This window comes from Suillus bovinus (genome assembly GCF_016758785.1).
Source record: "Suillus bovinus strain UH-Sbo-P2 chromosome Unknown EDB93scaffold_28, whole genome shotgun sequence".
Lineage (NCBI taxonomy): Eukaryota > Fungi > Basidiomycota > Agaricomycetes > Boletales > Suillaceae > Suillus > Suillus bovinus.
This window is the reverse complement of record NW_024542084.1, coordinates 139,872-157,417: the sequence shown is the minus strand read 5'-3', so window position 1 is coordinate 157,417 and position 17,546 is coordinate 139,872. Positions and strand designations below refer to the sequence as shown.

At 47.7% G+C, this 17,546-nt stretch overlaps 5 protein-coding genes across 5 annotated transcripts; all 5 read right to left on the bottom strand.

The window, feature by feature from the left end:
• Positions 1-3,069: 3,069 nt before the first annotated feature.
• On the bottom strand, positions 3,070-5,292 carry EDB93DRAFT_1085445 (major facilitator superfamily domain-containing protein; the record flags this gene model as incomplete). Its single annotated transcript, XM_041445911.1, has 11 exons — positions 3,070-3,209; positions 3,271-3,445; positions 3,494-3,711; positions 3,757-3,898; positions 3,952-4,184; positions 4,234-4,445; positions 4,502-4,632; positions 4,684-4,751; positions 4,804-4,918; positions 4,974-5,081; positions 5,140-5,292. 11 exons carry the CDS (start codon positions 5,290-5,292, stop codon positions 3,070-3,072), a joined length of 1,695 nt encoding a protein of 564 aa, XP_041307651.1.
• An 865-nt stretch (positions 5,293-6,157) lies between these two features.
• Positions 6,158-8,991, bottom strand: EDB93DRAFT_403793 (major facilitator superfamily domain-containing protein). The gene is made up of 11 exons (XM_041456280.1): positions 8,556-8,991; positions 8,395-8,502; positions 8,220-8,334; positions 8,095-8,162; positions 7,912-8,042; positions 7,644-7,855; positions 7,362-7,594; positions 7,174-7,309; positions 6,914-7,122; positions 6,685-6,856; positions 6,158-6,630 (listed from the first exon to the last, which is right to left on the bottom strand). Exons 1-11 carry the CDS (start codon positions 8,712-8,714, stop codon positions 6,500-6,502), a joined length of 1,674 nt encoding a protein of 557 aa, XP_041307650.1. The 5' UTR covers positions 8,715-8,991; the 3' UTR covers positions 6,158-6,499.
• Positions 8,992-9,185: 194 nt separating this feature from the next.
• Positions 9,186-9,928, bottom strand: EDB93DRAFT_1146531 (chaperonin 10-like protein). The gene is made up of 4 exons (XM_041449499.1): positions 9,803-9,928; positions 9,657-9,740; positions 9,410-9,595; positions 9,186-9,355 (listed from the first exon to the last, which is right to left on the bottom strand). The coding sequence occupies exons 1-4, from the start codon at positions 9,803-9,805 to the stop codon at positions 9,305-9,307; spliced, it is 324 nt and encodes a 107-aa protein (XP_041307649.1). The 5' UTR covers positions 9,806-9,928; the 3' UTR covers positions 9,186-9,304.
• Positions 9,929-13,454, bottom strand: EDB93DRAFT_1146528 (uncharacterized protein). The gene is made up of 4 exons (XM_041449498.1): positions 13,205-13,454; positions 12,565-13,154; positions 11,069-12,518; positions 9,929-11,021 (listed from the first exon to the last, which is right to left on the bottom strand). Exons 1-4 carry the CDS (start codon positions 13,281-13,283, stop codon positions 10,339-10,341), a joined length of 2,802 nt encoding a protein of 933 aa, XP_041307648.1. The 5' UTR covers positions 13,284-13,454; the 3' UTR covers positions 9,929-10,338.
• Positions 13,455-15,131, bottom strand: EDB93DRAFT_1146526 (uncharacterized protein). The gene is made up of 6 exons (XM_041449497.1): positions 14,984-15,131; positions 14,871-14,893; positions 14,653-14,811; positions 14,250-14,600; positions 13,850-14,201; positions 13,455-13,795 (listed from the first exon to the last, which is right to left on the bottom strand). Exons 1-6 carry the CDS (start codon positions 15,103-15,105, stop codon positions 13,618-13,620), a joined length of 1,185 nt encoding a protein of 394 aa, XP_041307647.1. The 5' UTR covers positions 15,106-15,131; the 3' UTR covers positions 13,455-13,617.
• Positions 15,132-17,546: the final 2,415 nt, after the last annotated feature.

Genomic DNA, 17,546 nt, shown 5'->3' with positions numbered 1-17,546 from the left:
TTTTTAAATCCTTATGACAATGACATAGATGAGTACTGGTAATCTTTGAGTTCTTGAAGTATTTTATTGTTTGGCAGATCTTCTTGATCACCTCAAGTTAAACAAGTCAATACCAATGAGACCAAAGATTGGGACACATGTACATTGCCAAATAAAGGAGCTCCCCAACAAGTTTTTGGTATTCTGTCTGAAGGTTGTCAACATGGGGGTGGACATCTGTTGGGTGGCCAAAAGGAAAGGTAGGGTCCATTAGCAGAGAGACTGGATTACATCCTGTCATTCCATGCTTATCCAGGAGGTACGTGATGTAGTCCTCCTGGTGTATCCAAAGCTCATGTGTACCACGATCCCGAACAAACTGCACACCAAGATAATTAGTGACTGCTCCTAGGTCCATTATGCCAAAGCGCTCAGCTATCTGTGCTTTTGTTTGGTCAAGGAACATCTGGTTGTTGGAACCTGCAAGACCATCATCAACATGCCACATGATCACACAGATCACCCTCACCCCCTCATTGTTGACATGGTCAAAAATGAATATGGCATAGTTGGCTTTGCAATGGAGGAAACCCAAATGAGACCACAGATGTCAACATGAATGAGGTCAAGGAAGTGAGAGGCACATGTGGTCTCAGATGTATGAAACAGCTGACGAGGATGTTTAGCTAAGATGCATGATTTACAGTGTGAGAGGGGGGTGGTTGACTCCACCATGACACCTCTAGCTACACGATTGAGTCGAAGAACAGCTTCCTTTCCAATGTGGCCAATATGTGCATGCCAAAGGTCTAGTGTGAGCGGGACGTGTGTGAATGCAGAAACTTCAAGTTGACATGGTGATGAGGGGACAGCTCAGCAGGAGAAATAAATTCAATGTCTGGTGCATAAAGCTTGCCAGTGGTGGGGATAGCTCCTAGAGAAATGCCTTTGTATGCAAGTTCACAGGTCATGTCACATCGGAAACTCATGTCCCACCCTTTAGCATTCATACAACTGATGGACAGGAGATTGAGGAGAGCATCAGGTGCATGGAGGCAGTTAGACAAGCATATACAAATCCGCTGTCCACCAATCATAAGCCACACCATGCGATTACCATGACCAGTCATCTGCAGGATGCCATGATTAGTGTTGTATACTGACACAGGGTCTACTGTGGAGTATGTGTGGAAGAAGCTTTGATCTTTGATGATGCTGACGGTGGTACCAGAGTCCAAGATTGTAGTGAACGGCAGGTTGACAGCACACAACACTTCATCCTCCACAATGGAGGCAAAGGATAAGTTTTCCATCAGGCTGCTGAGATCAGCCACAACTGCTGCAATGACAGAAGCAGGTATGACTGGAACAGACGAGGAAATGGATGGTGTCATGGCTGCTGCAACAGCCATTTCTTTCTTCCTGTTCCTCATCCATGGTGCTTACTCTTCCATCCCTCCACCCTTTCCATAACAGTGGGCATGATCATGATCGCCTTTGTTACATCCTGGCATAGTGCAGAATATACTTTGTGGGTTGTGCTGGTGCATACACAGCCCAGTCATGGAGTTGGTACCACTCGCAGTGGAGGTGGTAGGAGCATTAGCGTACTCAGAACCAGGATGAGAGGAATAAGTGTGTTGTGTTACAACATGTCTTGCAGCTTCAGACATGATGCGAGACACACAACTTTCAAAGGTAAAAGTGCGTACAACAGGGTTGGTAGCAGTGGCGGATGCAGTGGCCATGGACTCATTGTGCATACATTGCTCGAGTAAGGACTTAAACTGCTGCCAAATAGGCATGTGAGGAAGGCCCATTAGCATATGGTAGATTGTGTCAGTTTCTCCCCAGGGAGCACCCACATCAAGTAGACATTTGTGGAAAACAGTGTGTTGCACAATGTAATTTGTGGTGTCTGCAGAGTCTTTCATATGGAGTGCTTGTACTTGTTGGCAAAGAAGATACTGGGCGCTCATGTCAGTATGATTGAAATGTTCTTGCAAGATTTGCCATGCCTTGTGTGCTATAACAGTGTGCGAACAGGGAATGAGTGATGCTACCGGAGAACTGAGTCATCAAGTAATGAGTTCCTTAGCCTTCATGTCCTGGGGTAACCATTCACGCATTTCTGTTGTCTTGGCGGCTGTGGGGTTGACAGGATCAACAGGCACAGGCATAATTGAAGGTTGCCTGAAAAGATTTCCTGGTTTGTCCTTCATGTTGATGTGGCACCAAAGATCTTCACAGGTGAGTGCATATTGCATTTTGGTGGCCCAACCAACATAATTTTCCACTCCAAGCAGCTCAGGAATATGATCATGTTTTCCCATGACAATACCGTCGTGGAAAGGAATAAGATGAGACTGGCGAGCAGCACCTGAGTGTGTTCAAAGTTTCTGTGTCTGGCTTTAGGTTAAGCCAGGGCTCATAACCTGTAGAAAGTAGAGACTAAGAGAGTTAATCATGCTACTTGGCAAAAGTTCCCTAGAACAGTACATGCGCTGTAGTGGCACGACCAATGATTACACCCCTGGCATTTGACTGACATGATGTCTTATCCCTATTACCCCTGAATGCCACGCATCCTTATTCTCGTGTCTTCAAAAATTTTGTGCATGGCTGAAATTATCCTTGTCAACGCAGCTTCAAGTGGTCGCATGGAAAACTGAAGCTAGAACAGCCAAACTTTCGCATAATTTATTACATGCCGCGTGAAAGTACCAACGGAGGGTAATGTTCTACACTTAGAGAAACAACGAAAACGAAAACATGCAATGCTAGAGTCAAACGAAAGGGATGCGTAGGTACAATAATTATTCACATAGAGACCATTAATAATAAAGTTGAATTTGGACTTAGAGTTCCTGCTGAAACACGTAAGACAGAAACGAAAACATGCAATGCCAAAGAATCAAAACGACGGCGTGCACGAGCGCGGTATCTATTATCGAGATGATTCATGGTAAAAGTGTGGAATGTGGAATGGTGAGGTGCGTGCGGTTGAACAAATGCAAAGGGAGGCATATGAAACGTGGTGGCATGAGTAATGTTTGTCGCTCCCGATAGGATAGGATATGGATATATTGCTTAATTGGGCCTAGGAGGTATCTCGTCGTCGATAGATTCATGCCGAGCAGCCATAGTCTCATCAGAATCAACATGTCTAATAACCCTCTGGTGTCCGACGATACCAACACTGTAGAGGAAAAGCGCTCCCAGTAGCGCACCTATAATTACGGTAACTGTCAATGATACGCTCTCAAAATAAGACAATTTCGCATTACTCACCCATCAAGGCAAATGCAACGGAGGTCCATTGCGCATCTTTATATCCCACGAGTTGCGCGGACATGGGGGCGTTGGTGCCACTAGCGTTGACGGTGACGCCCAATTTGGCAGACTCGCTATCGACCGCGGTGTTGAACACTATGGTGGATATAGTTAGACCGAATGCGGTACCGATCTAACCGAAACATGTTAGTTTAGCATAACACAGCGTTAGTTGCTTAACGGAACTTGCCTGTGTCATAGTCTGGAATAGTGCGCCGGCCGTGCTGTGTTCGTGTGGGAGTGAGGTTTTGGCGATGAAGATCGTACCAGAGGAGTACACAAAGTCGGCGCCGAACACGATGAGAATTGTGGATGGGAAAGAGAAGGCCCAGTATGTCACAGATGGGTCGATCAGGGCAAATAGCATGGCGGCGGTTGCCGTCAAAAGCGATCCGGTGACTGAACCACGAGTCAGTTTCACATGTTAATCTTCCAAACGTAGACACTTGCCTACAAAAATAACTATGGGCAGTCTTGCGACGACCATTGCCACGAAAAAGTTGCATAAACAGCCAACGATAAACATGGGAATGAATCGGATCATAGTTTTGACCGGTGATAACAACAGGTAGTTTTGATAATACAACTAAAACACAGTCAGCGATACCGTTCTCCTGAGGCAGCGGAACGTGAACATACCTGCACCCAGAAGCTCCAGCCAATGAAAGCACTCCAATTGAGGAATGCGATAACAAGAATGACAGCCATGCGACCTCTTGCCCTAGCCCAGAGCGAGAGCTTCATAAGCGGCGGCGGTGTCCACATGGATGTCGCTCTTGATGGATCCTCGTCGAGGATTCGTTCTAGCCTCCACTCCCAAACCAGGAATAGTGCAACCATGATAACCCCAAGGATAAGGAGCGCGATGATATCTGTCGAAGATGTTAGTCAATGATCGGTGTGGCAGGATGAGATTCTTACATGGGGTTTTCCAGCCATCCGAAGCAATTTCTCCTTGACCGAGTACGAATACAATCAAAACCAATCCAATTGTGATAAGCGAAGCGCCGATCCAGTCAACACGTTTGACAAGTTCCGCCGATGGAATGTCAGCATCGAATGAAATGAGACCGGAAACTCCAATGAGAGCTGAAGTCGCTGCAGCCATATAAAATACAGAGCGCCAATGCGTCCTGTGTGACAGCGTGAGATGTGAAGCATACAACATGTATCAGTAATCATAACGCACGAGGTCAGTTGAGTCAGGACACCGCCGATAAGCATGCCAAATGCGCCCCCGACGGGAGCACCTGCTGCAAAGGTAGCGAATGCCGTTGAACGCGCTCTTGATGGAGGGAAGGCATGCGCTAAGATACCGAGCTGCGGAAATGAATAAGTACTTTTGCATCAAAAGCATTTCAAAAAACTTACTGCGGATGGTATTGTAGCAGCGCCACCAACGCCTTGGAAGCCACGCAAGACGGCGAGAGTGAGACCATCTGCGACATTGTGAGTGAACGGAGCATGCGAACATTTAAAAGGCACACCGACCTTGTGCAAAGCCACAACCAAGAGAAAAGGCAACCTGGCAAAGAGTACCAAGCATAAACGCCCTTTTTCGTCCGTAAAGATCCGCCAATCTGCCAAAGAACAAAAGAAGGCAACCCTAACACGAGGTGAGCCGCCATGATAAGATGGATAAAATAGAAGCAGCGACGCACAGAACTGAGGGAATAGGCGGATACGAGCCACTGAAGTTGCTCTTCCTCGATTACTAAGTCCTTCTCGATTGTAGGGAGCGAGATGGAGACAGAGGTGGTATTAGATATCTAGAGTGAAGATGATGTCATAAAAGATCAGTGGGTGAAGTGTATGATGGTCACTTACATTGACGACCATTGCGGCGGTGCAAGTGATGACTATGAAAATGGAGCGCAAACGACTGCGTTGGACGCCATGGCTCTTTGCGGTCTCGACGTTACTTAGTGAACGGCTAAATTCCTTGCCAGAAGGAGAGTCGAGGTTAAACTCTTTGGACATTACTTTTTCGTGATTCCCTGTTAAAATGAACTGTGAGGGAGGAACGGGAATGCAAGAGGATAAGGATGGTATGCATTCTTGATTTTATAAGTCGCATCGCCGCAGAATACTACTAAGCTTGTTTATCGCAAGAGCTAAGAAAAGCCTTGATTAGGCAGCAGTCGTCCGGCACGAACGCATCATACTACTAAAAAACATCACGCAAGTATATTAATCATCATGTCTCAGTCGAGGCTAGGTCGAGGGGTTTTATAGACGCCGTGCTTGTTTCCATGTGTGGAGTTTGATATGCAATACGTCGCAGAGAGGCCTAGCGAGGGAGCGAAAGGAAATTGAAAGATCAAATAGGCGTGTGCGGTGCGCATAGATGTTTGGGCGAAGCAGTCAGAGTCACACTAGAAGACTCGGAGTGGCATAGCTAATAGGATGCGATGCACGGAGTTTGAAAATTTGTGCCAGTGCCGACCGACGGTCGCATAGTGAAGAGCCACTAGTGTTCCCATGATGATGTTAAAACTGAAGAAGCCCAGGCAGAGCAAATAGAGTATTGAGTCGGAAGGTTGGATTTCGCAAGAGGCCTTGCCCTAATCCATTGACTCCTTATGGAGACCGGTTACGTGAAATATGGCCATATAAAGGGGTCGCTCGGAGATGGGTCAAGGTATTTACCCACCTTCCCACCACTGTGTCGAGCATGTGTACCCAAATGAGTTGGGTTGTAGGGGTGAAGCTAAGAGAACATGGTCACACCCAAAAGGGCGCGAAGCTATGGTCGTAACTCTATATACAGTAGCAGAGATAGTAAGAGAGTAAGCAGACGTAGACGTTCATAGTCTGTCCCACTTGACTTTATTAGAAAGGTGATCAGAAACCATTCTCCATGCATGAAATGACAGACAGCATGACATTTATTTCCTACAAAAGTGGAGTCGGGGACCACTATACAACATGCCCCATAAAGTACTAACAAAAGGTAATGTTCTGCAGATAAAAGAAACGACAGAAGCAATGCCAAAGAGTGAAAACGAAAGGGATGTGCGTGTACAGCGATTATGATCTACATAAGAGTTAAAAACGTTAAATTCGTAGATTGAATGCGATGGTGTGTTGATCTTGGTCCTATGGTGAGTGTGATTGAGGGGGCATAAACGAGTTCGTGATGGCATGAGTAGCGTATGTCGACTGGTATGGGATATCGATGTTTTGTTCATTTGGCTATAGCGGTGCCGTTAGACTCAGGCCGGACAGCCATGGTCTCGTCAGAATCAACATGTCTGATAACCTTCTCGTGTCCGACAATACCTACACTGTGAAGGAAAAGCGCTGCCAGCAGCGCACCTGTAATTACGGTAACCGTCAATGATAAGCTCTCGACAATTTCGCAGTACTCACCCATCAAGGCAAATGCAGCAGAGGTCCATTGCGCATCTTTATACCCCACGAGTTGTGCGGACATGGGAGCGTGGGTGTTAGCGTTTACGGTGACGCCCAACTTGGCAGATTCGTTATCGACCACGGTGTTGAACACGATCGTGGATATAGTTAAACCGAATGCGGTGCCGATCTGATCAAAACATGTCAGTTTAGCATAGCACAGCTTTAGCCACTTCACGCTACTTGCCTGTGTCATAGTTTGGAATAACGCTCCGGCCACGCTTTGTTCGTGTGGGTGCGAGGTTTTGGCCACGAAAATTGTACCAGCGGTGTATACAAAGTCAACACCGAACACGATAAGAACTGTGGATGGGAAACAGAAGGCCCAATATGTTACAAACGGGTCGATCAGGGCAAATAGGATGGCAGCAGTCGCTGTCAATAACAATCCGCTGACTGAACTCTGAGTCAGTTTCACATGTTAATATCACACACAAACACACGTGCCTATAAAGATAACCAAGGGCAGTTTAGCAGCGACCATAGCCACGAAAAAGGTGCATAAACAGCCGACAATACACATGGGAATGAATCGGACCATGGTTTCGACTGGTGTCAGGAACAGGTAGTTTTGATAATACAGCTAGAGCGGAGTCAGCTATATCGTTATCATGGGCAGCGAGACATGAACATACCTGTACCCAGAAGCTCCAGCCAGTGAAAGCACTCCAATTTAACAATGCAATAACAAGAATGACAGCCATTCGACCCTTTGCTCTAGTCCAGAGCGAGAGGCTCATAAGCGGTGGCGGTGTCCACATAGATGTCGCTCTTGATGGATTCTCGTCGAGGATTCGTTCCAGCCTCCACTCCCAAACCAGGAATAGCGCAACCATGATGATCCCGATGATAAGGAAGGCAATGATATCTGTCGACGATTTTAGCCCATGATCGGCGTGGCATGACAAGATGCTTACATGGGGTCTTCCAGCCATCCGAAGCGATTTCTCCTTGACCGAGTACGAATATAATCAAAATCAATCCAATTGTGATAAGCGAAGCGCCGATCCAGTCGATACGTTTGACAAGTTCTTCCGATGGGACATCAGCATCGAATGAAATGAGACCGGAAACCGCAGTGAGAGCTGAAGTCGCTGCAGCCGTATAAAATATAGAGCGCCAATGCGTCCTGGGTGACATTGTGAGATGTAGAACATACAACATGTATCGGCAATCATGACGCACGAGGTTAGTTGAGTCAGGACACCGCCCATGAGCATGCCAAATGCGCCACCGACAGGAGCACCCGCTGCAAAGGTAGCGAATGCTATTGAACGTGCTTTTGACTGTGGAAACGCGTGCGCTAGAATACCGAGCTGAGAAAGTGAGTGAGTAACTGTCCATCAAAAACATCTGAGGAGAACTTACTGCGGATGGTATTATAGCTGCGCTTCCAATGCCTTGGAAGCCACGCAAGACGGCGAGAGTGAGAGGATCTGTGATTACATTGTGAGTGGACAGAGCACGCGCGATGATTTGAAAGGCATGCCAACCTTGTGCGAAGCCACAACCAAGAGAAAAGGCAGCCTGGCAAAGAATACCGCATATAAACGCCCTTTTTCGTCCATAAAGGTCTGCCAATCTGCCGAAGAACAAGAGAAGGCAACCCTGACACGAGGTAAGTTACCTTCAAGTTGTGAAGAAAGACAAATAGAAGTAGCAACGCACAGAACTGAGAGAATAGGCGGATACGAGCCATTGAAGCTGATCATCTTCGATAGCTAGATCCTTCTCAATTGTAGGAAGGGAGATACAGACAGAGGTGGTATTATATGTCTACAGTGAAAAAATGTTACAAAGGATCAGCGAGCGAAGGTAAGGACACTTACATTAATGAGCATCGCGGTGGTACAAGTGATAACAATAAAAACGGAGCGCATAAGACTGCGTTGGACGCCATGGTCCTTTGCCGTCTCGATGTTACTTAGTGAACGGGCAAGCCTGAGTTCCTTGCCAGAAGGAGAGGCCAGGTTCAACTCCTTGGACATTACTTTTCGTGATTCCCTGTTAAAATGAACGGTGCAGGGGAGGGACGGGAATGCAAGAGCCTAACGGTGGTACCCAGCCAGGGACATTTGGGTTTTATACTAGGTCGCATCGCCGCGAAGCATTCGGAACAGCCTGGAGCGTGTTTATCACAAATGCCGCCCACTTTGCGAAAACCTTGATTCGGCAGGTGCCAGGCATGGCATCGTGCAAGCATTAATCATTCGGGTCTCGGTCGAGAATCTTATTACCTAGTCTTTTAAACAAGTCTACACTGACTCGCGGCCGGCGATGACATACAATTACATTCCTCACGCTGGTACCACGTGTGTAACCTTAATTGAATATACGTACGGAAGGGCATGCATTAAGGGTGCCTATCGTCCCTACAGGAAAGTCCCCAAACCCCACCTATCACATCTATCACCGCAAAACTCACCTTTGCCACATTTTACAATGATCTCATACTAAGATTGAGCGGGGATACCGATGCAGATATATTGCGATAGTGCGTGAAAACAAAACCATATAAAAAAATTAACGTATAAGATGATGCTTAACTCGGAGCAAACGCCTCGGCCATGATATCCTTTCACTCCTGAATCTTCGCAAGGATCTCCGAATCCTTGAACAAAAAGTATTCCTACAAACACACAGTTAGCAAGAACAACACCAATCCATCAGAATAAAAACCGACTTCATCCCCTACTTTGATCGAATTCCCTCCCCAACCAGGAAGTAACACCCGGTCGCCAGCCTTAACCTGAGTAGGAACGATATTCCCATTCTTATTAGGCGCTCCAGGACCTACGGCAATCACAGTCGCTTCGGGTAAGGGCGTAGTGGTCGAAGATGAGGGTAAGAATATCCCAGAAGCTGTTTTCTGCTCCACCACACCGCGTCAGAATGATGTATAAAACACGTCATGATTTTTTAATACGTACAGTGTCAGGTTTGAATCGCTGGACCAACACACGGTCGAGCAGAGGAACGACAGCTTTAATGGTTTTGAACGTTGCTTGAGCAGCCTGGGACACGTCGACCGTCAGCATTCGCGTAGACTCGCATCGATCATCTCGCGTTCACTCACCATGGTTTGAAGTAGAAAGCTGGAGACGAAGCGGGTGGGCAAAGCTAAAGAAAAAGTTGTGCACACAGAACTTTGCCGATTTTTCGGCCGTTTTATTTGGTCCAGGCAAACATCTTCTCACCAGCCACGTGGTCTCATGGACGCGACGCGTCTTGGAACTTCGCCGAAAATACCAGAAACAACAATTTTTTCAAGTCTATCTCGTGAAATTCAAACACACCCTATAGCTCAAACACCTTTCACCTCCCATTAATAAATTATGATTTGATGAGATGTAAATCTACTACAATTGCAATGCCAGGCAGAAAAAAATATAATAGTCGTACGTTGGTAGTACTTGCTCGTAATGCAGGTATGTATGTACTATGTATATATGGATGCACTAATGAAAGAAAGACGGGCAGTTATACGGAGTAATGCGCGTTGTAGGCAGGGTTGCGCGTTGTAGGGTGCGCATGCGTAGGAGGGGGGTAACGTGCTTGTGTGCACACGTAAATGTACACGTGAAAGCATCTATGAGCCGAGCATCGTGCCCTTCACCCCAGAACCATATCATCACCACCAGGAGGCGTCAAATCCCACGTCTCCTGCCCACGCCCCCCATCCTCCCGGACCTCCCCACCACGTCTCCTCAGAGGCGGTTGCCACCCAGAAAGCATCATCCTTGTCTCCCTAAGCATACCCGTATCCATAGCGCCAGAGACAGTCTCTGCCCTCCTTCGATTCGTTATCGTTCCAAATCCAGGTCCCGATGGACTCCCTCGTCGTGGTGGAGGAATAACAGGCTGAGGCTGATTGGTAGGAGGAAGAACAGCACCGCGAGGTCGCACAGTCAATTGGGCCGCGACAGGTGGAGGATTCACGGGCGGGTGCAACATATGTTGCTGAACGATATGATTAGCAGCAATCGTTCCTACAATCCGTTCGCGCTCCCGCAATTGTCGTTCCCTCTCTGCTCTTCGCTCCGCGCGCGCCTGAGCAGCTTCAGCAGCAGCGACAGATGCAGGCGTCTCTCCATCATCCTCCCCATGACCATGGTCCGTACCGTGTTGTTGCTCCGTAGGTTCCTCAGCTTCATCTCCCTCCTTCACACTACACCAGAACCTGTGCCCTTCGCTCCATGCCATGCTCTGACACTCCTTGCCACAATATTTCGCTTTTCGGCATCGTCTACATTTTGCAAACTCTCGCGGATAGGTCTCCCAGCGCCCACACAGCACTATACTCACTTAATATCAATTCACTGGTAGGAAACATATTACTCACTGTTTGCACATTGCCGTATTCCGCCCCGACTATCGTCCTTCCGACATGCATTTCGCATGATCACACCCGCCCAGTAGGATATTTCGGGAGGAAGCTTTGGTGGTGGGCTGGGCAGCTCGCTCTCTGTCATGCTGGGTCGGAAAGTAAACCGCTCTACGAGAGAAAATACATTCGTCATACGTTGGGGCTGCACCGGAGTGGTAAGCGGCGCTTTCTCCTTCTCCTTGCCCCGTGCAGTAGCAGATGCAAGTGCACGGAAGAATCCATATTGTTCTTTCGCTGGTGGCGTAGGTGGAAGGGCGGTGACAGGAGCGGAAATATTCCGCGTCCCACTGGGTCCAGCGATAGGTTGCTGTTGAGGACGAGGACTAAGGTTAGAAGCCGCAGGATGGAATGATGGGCGTTGCTTATAAAATGCCTGTCGCACATGCGGATATTTGCTGAGATAAGCGAGCAGCTGGAGACTAAAAAGCACGTCTTCGTTCCTGAATGGACCTTGGTCGGGATCGCGGTGCTGGTGGTGATGGCTGGGAGTGCGCATTGTGTGTATGGTGGCAGTCGGGGTAGGGTGCTCGCCACGATTTGCAGCTGCACCCTCGCGGGCAGGTTCTTCGCTATGCGAAATATTCGGTAAAATAGGAGCCGCGGGAAGGGGAACAGCCGTGGCACGGGGCGTTGCATCTGGGGCAGTGCGAACTCTCCGATCAGCCAAAGGAATATCAACTCCACGGAGACCTCGCGCAGGAATTGTCTCATCCATGGCTCCTGGTGCACCAGGAGGCGCACCCATCGCAAAATCATCATTCGGCTCCAATGATACAATACCGTCCTCCACACCCACTGCCATTCCATCTCCACCCTGCTCATGGTGAATGATAATATGCGCGTCCGCATTTACCTGGAGAGGTGCAGGTCCTGGGACTACATCTGAGACTATACCCACAGCACGGCGTGGACGCTGAGTGAGAGTGATCGATCGTGCAGGCTGGCGTACACGGGGTGCCAATACAGGGGGAGCTGCACCGTCATCAGTGTCCTGCGACATATCGATGTCTGCGTCACCATCATCCTCAGTTTCTGTCTCAGTTCTTGAGTTGTCAGTGGATTCGTCAGGTGATGTGGTGGTAGGGCGGACACGATGAGCCCTTGCACGTGTTGTGGTAGGTGCGATTACAGGATCATCCCAAACACGGCGAGCAATTATGGTGCCACTGCGCTCACGAGCATTGACCAGGACAGTTACGGTGGGTGTATCTGTACCTTGAGGTGTAGGATTAATAGATGTTTCAGCAGATGTATCTGCCTCATGAGATGATGATGACGAGTGTCGTGTATAATAAGGTCGTTCGCGCGCAGCCACTTGTACTTGGACGGGGGCAGGTGTTTGGTCCAGATGCACAGAAACATTCGAATAGGAAGGTTCGGTGCTGATATCCGCCATTGTTGTATCCTAAAAAAGGATCAGCAATGAGATGATATGGAACACAAAGACCGACATCTTGATTTAGATCGACACGGAAGTCCGTGCGGTTAGCGGCATCGGCGGCGATTTGGCGTTGGAGTGCGCGGTGGAGCTGGGTTGCTTCTTCTCGCTGTCTTTGTTCCTGAAGTGCGGCACGACGGGCGAGGCGATGCTCGCGAGATTCACGAGGTAAACCGGATGCGCTTGAGCTGGGACCGATGGCAAATCCTTTATGAGCTAACCATGACTCGAGAATACAACCGACTACTTCGAGGGCACCAGCCTGGACGATGCGACTCCGGATCGGCTCGCTGCCCCTTATACCGATGTTAACGATACTCTGAAGAGCCAAGCTAAATCGATAGGCGGCGTGCTTGTCATAACTTGCAGGGTTGATTGTTGGGATGAGCTTTGGGGGGCGTGAGTTTGGAGGAGAAAGACCGTAGATGTAACCAGGGTTCTCTGGTGGAGGAGGACACAAGCAGTAATCATAAAGAATGCGCATGAGACGTTCGATTGCGCCGTCCATTGTCATAATCTCGCGTATTCGAGCTGAAGTTGAAGTTAGATATGTAAGATGGTGTAAGGAGGTGAATAGTGGGAGTGGCGAAGATGTATCGAGACCTGAAATCAACTTAGACTTGAAAAATCATAAATAATTGAGCTGAACCAACCTCGTCTATCGTAGCATTGGGAGGTGATACAGACACAGGCTCTATTCTGTGCGGGAAAAGCATGATTTGATTCGCGCATGACGTACGAGTCGACGACGACGAGTGTTATCGTAAGTGTTGTTACAAGCGATTAATCGGAACAAGTGATGAATACTCTGTTCGTGTCCGCTGTGTTCGGCGATGAGCTCGAGGGATAGAAAGGAAGGAATGTAAAGATGGGGTTTGTGGTTGAGGCGTACGATGACTGAGACGTTCCTTGTTTGTAATTGTTGTCCTTGTGGCATTGTTTCCCATTCCACATCATGATTTTGATGATTATAATCCAATCTATTGGTTGCAATCAAGTTTCGCTCACACGCAACCCGACGCAGATATGACATGGTAATATATATAAAATTATTGGGTATAGCATTTTACATTATAATGCACTTGTCCTTCGTCTTCTTGCTTTTCCTACTAGCACTATCCTCGTTCTTCCGTTTCCGTTCCTCCTCCTCCTTCTGCCGAATCTCCTGCTGTTGCTGCCTCCGCTTATATATCTCATGAGACCGCGCGTCTTCTTCCGCTTGTAGTTGTCGTGCTAATATCACACTGTACAACTCGTATCTCAGCAATTCATCTTGGAAACGATCACATAAATCTTACTCTGGGTTTCCTTCCATCTCTAAGGCATGCAATGCGCTTTCCGCCGTGTGTCCAGCGAAATCGCCCCCCACAGGTGTCGAACGAACAAATTCCGAGTCCACAAACGTCGACCCAACTCCGTCGACATCTTCTAAACGCTCCCATACCACCGACGGCTCTTGCAGAAATACATGATCCGTAACCAAACTGTAAAGTGACGAGTCCTCTCCTTCTCGTTTATGCAGCACGGAAAGGTGCGAATTTCGGAACAGTGCAACGAGCGACCCAGGTTTCAATGTCGATGCAAGCTGAAACAGCCCATGATATGTCAATTGAGACTTGGTACTATCCAAGAACGCTTGTGTCACCAGCGCTAATAAACTTATCAGCAATAAATCTCGCATAACAAATTAAACCATACCGTGTTCGATCTTCTCTCTATCTTGCTCTGAATAATTATCACTAGCACTACTCGGGCCCGCATAACCACTCGGCCCGCTCCCCGCTTGACTACCTCCTACTTCTCCTTCACCCCAGACATCCCCACTCAACAACCGTCCACTCGTGATATGATCCGCATCCGCAATGAGTGTGACAGCAGTATCATAATCACGCACATGCTGCAACACCCTGAACTCCTCGCTGTCAGGGTCTACAAGCCACCCATGCACGAGCTCTATCCCTGCCTGCTCGAACAACTTCAACTCCCCACCCTCCCCTGCAGGTCGAAACGACGTGGCGCCTGTGAAGACAGGGTTGAGGTCGAGGCCCTCTAATATCACATTAGTTTCACTAATTATTGTTTAGAAGGAAGTGGTACGAACTGGTGGTGCTGGGCATGATCGAGAGGGCAGCAGATACATCAATATCCGGACAGCTCATGAGGAGATACTCTCCTACGAGCTGCGCAAGGAACTCATACGACACCGTTCCCCGTTCATACGGTAGGATCTCGATCTGTCCTCGCAGTATCAGGATATTGCCTACACATCAGTGCACTACCTCAGCGTCGACCCTCTGTCAGAGCATGAGCAACACTCACAAATAGCAATGAACGAACATGGTCTGTCAAGCGACAATAAGTATGGTACAGTGTGATGAGTATGTGGACCCTGAAGCACATGCCGCAGCACCACAATATTACAAGACACGCACCCATTGAAATTCTGTGTTATGATCTTTAATCTTCGCTTTGTTTCCGTGCTTCCAAACGCGATTTCCTTGAGGTACCAGACGTCTGCTCTTGATACATGGAGGGTATCAGCGCGCTCTGTCATGAAAGCTATAGTTGGGGTAGTAACCAAGAGGCACGAATGCCGAAAGGGCCCGGGCCCGACGGGGCCCGTGGCGGTGCAATCCCGGTAACCAAATGGTCGAATTTGAAATTTGATTTCACGCAAAGCAAATCATCGAGTTCTTTTAGAATATGGTGAGCCAACCTGTCGCATGTAGCCACTGCTCATTGTTCTGTAGAATCCAAATTTTATCGTTAGTGCAGATGTTTGTGCTGGGACCACGCCTCATTTTCTCAGCGTTCGGGAATACCACGCCAAACTCGTGGCAGACTCCGACGCAGAACATAGCTTGAATTCGATTGTCTTTCAGGAGCATGTGCATATATCAACTAGCAGTACTGTATAGGGACATCTTTTCCGAGTGGTCTGCAGGGAGGAGATATTTGGTCGAGGATCCGTCGTGGTATCTATATGGTGTTTCGAGGTATATTTAAGTTTTGGATTATGTAGACAATCCCATTTCTTGTTGCATCGCTACTGGAACTTAGTGAACTGCCAGCCCACACTTGTACCAAGTGGCAAGCCGAAATACGATAATCAGCATAAACTGACTCTACGTGTTTGTAGAATTTTGCTGTCCGAGCACAGATGATGAAGGAGCGATGAAGGATGATGCACGAAGTCCAGATAGTTGATAGCCCATTAGTACGAGGCTGAGATTCGTTTTGATCCATCAGAGCCATGGAGAAGGAAAACGAATGAATCGCGCGGCGCAGACTCATGGTTCGACTGCCACCAATGAGCATCGCAAGGAGATAAGGTCTGCTGAGCAAGGAGTATGTCACTACACGGTACTGTTAGTTGGTACATGTACATGCTCCTGGAAGACAATCGAAGTCATGCTAGTGTCTGTGTCGCGGTCAGCCACGAGATTAGCATGACATTCTCGAATGCTAAGGATGAGGCGTGGTCCTAGCACAAACATCTGCACGCTAAATGAAATTCGAAAAGTACCGATGAGTATCTGAGCTCCAACAGAATTTAAATTCTAAAGACATGATGAGCAATGGTAACAAGCAGATATCAGGAAAAGATCGGCGCACCGAAAAGCCTGGAGAGTAACTAGCAAACTCGAGGCCAGTGACACAAGCAAAGCTAGCACATGCGGAGCTTGAGAAAAGATAATCACATTCACATCACCAGCTCACCTTGCGAAATAAAGCACGTGAGATTTTATCAGCACTCTAAAACAGTCCCCAACGGTCGATTCTGTCGATCGGCGGAATTGTCGCAGGTCATGGAACTGTTTCACGGCAACCCAGACCGCAAGACATAGCGCGAGGACCTCCCAAACGGTGTAAAGCATCCAAACCATTGCAGACAGTAGCTGGACATCCTCATCATATGTAGAACTGCAGATAAATGTGCCCGAGATTATCCACTCCTCTGGTGATTGTCCAATGAGCTGCGTTCTTCAAGTCAACGAGTAAAGCTCACCCCATACGATATCCTTGACTGCTATGACCTCGATTACTCCGCAGGCAATGATAATAGCCAGAAAGGTAATAACAAGGAAGATGAATATCATTCTAGATCCCTGGTACATGGCATGCAAGCGAACAATCAAGACGACTTGTATCATGTTTGAGTTAAATCAATGTCACAGATGTATTGCAGCTGGGCAACCCACCGCCCAACATGGAAGGTACGATCACACTTGTCCAATTCAGTGCATCGTGCATAATATTGCCTGAAACACCCAATTAGTGATCATTCTCTCCAGGATTAGTATTAAACACTCCAACTTACACCTATCGAGTGATTATTTTGAGCCGAGTTCAATATTCAGGATCTCACCCACCCCTACAAATAAGATATTGTTTGGATGGGAATGAAATGGTTGTATGATACTCACTGCAGTTGTCAGCGAGATGAATGGAGCAGATACTGTGCCTTCGGTCAGAAGATCAAACACAGGGCATATGAGACATACCCAAAACATAGATACTAATTGTCAGAGATGAACTATTAGCAAGATGCCAAGTTGTTATCCTCGACACATACACAGAAAATGGTATTCCATTATAACGTATCTAGAACATTCTGGAGTCAGCATAACTTGTCGACCACGTTATAGCGCAACATGAGGTGGTACGAACAACCAAATACAGCACAGTAATCAGAGACCAGCGTTGTCTCTGTCGCAAATTCATTTTATTCTCCTGTTTTGCTTCTCATAAGGGACTCTGTCACTCACCCAGATCAGTTCAATCTATGTCACTTCTTTTAGCGAGTTTACATCCAGCGATAACAACGACCTACCTCTTGTCCAAGCGTTAGTACTGGAAATGTTGGAATATTCTCAGCAGTCACGGTTTTTGAACGCTGTTCTGCTCACCCCAATCGTATACCACCACAACACCAGCGGCGACTGTGAAACTGTAAGTCAATGTTGGATCTAGGCATGTTGACGAGACTGACCC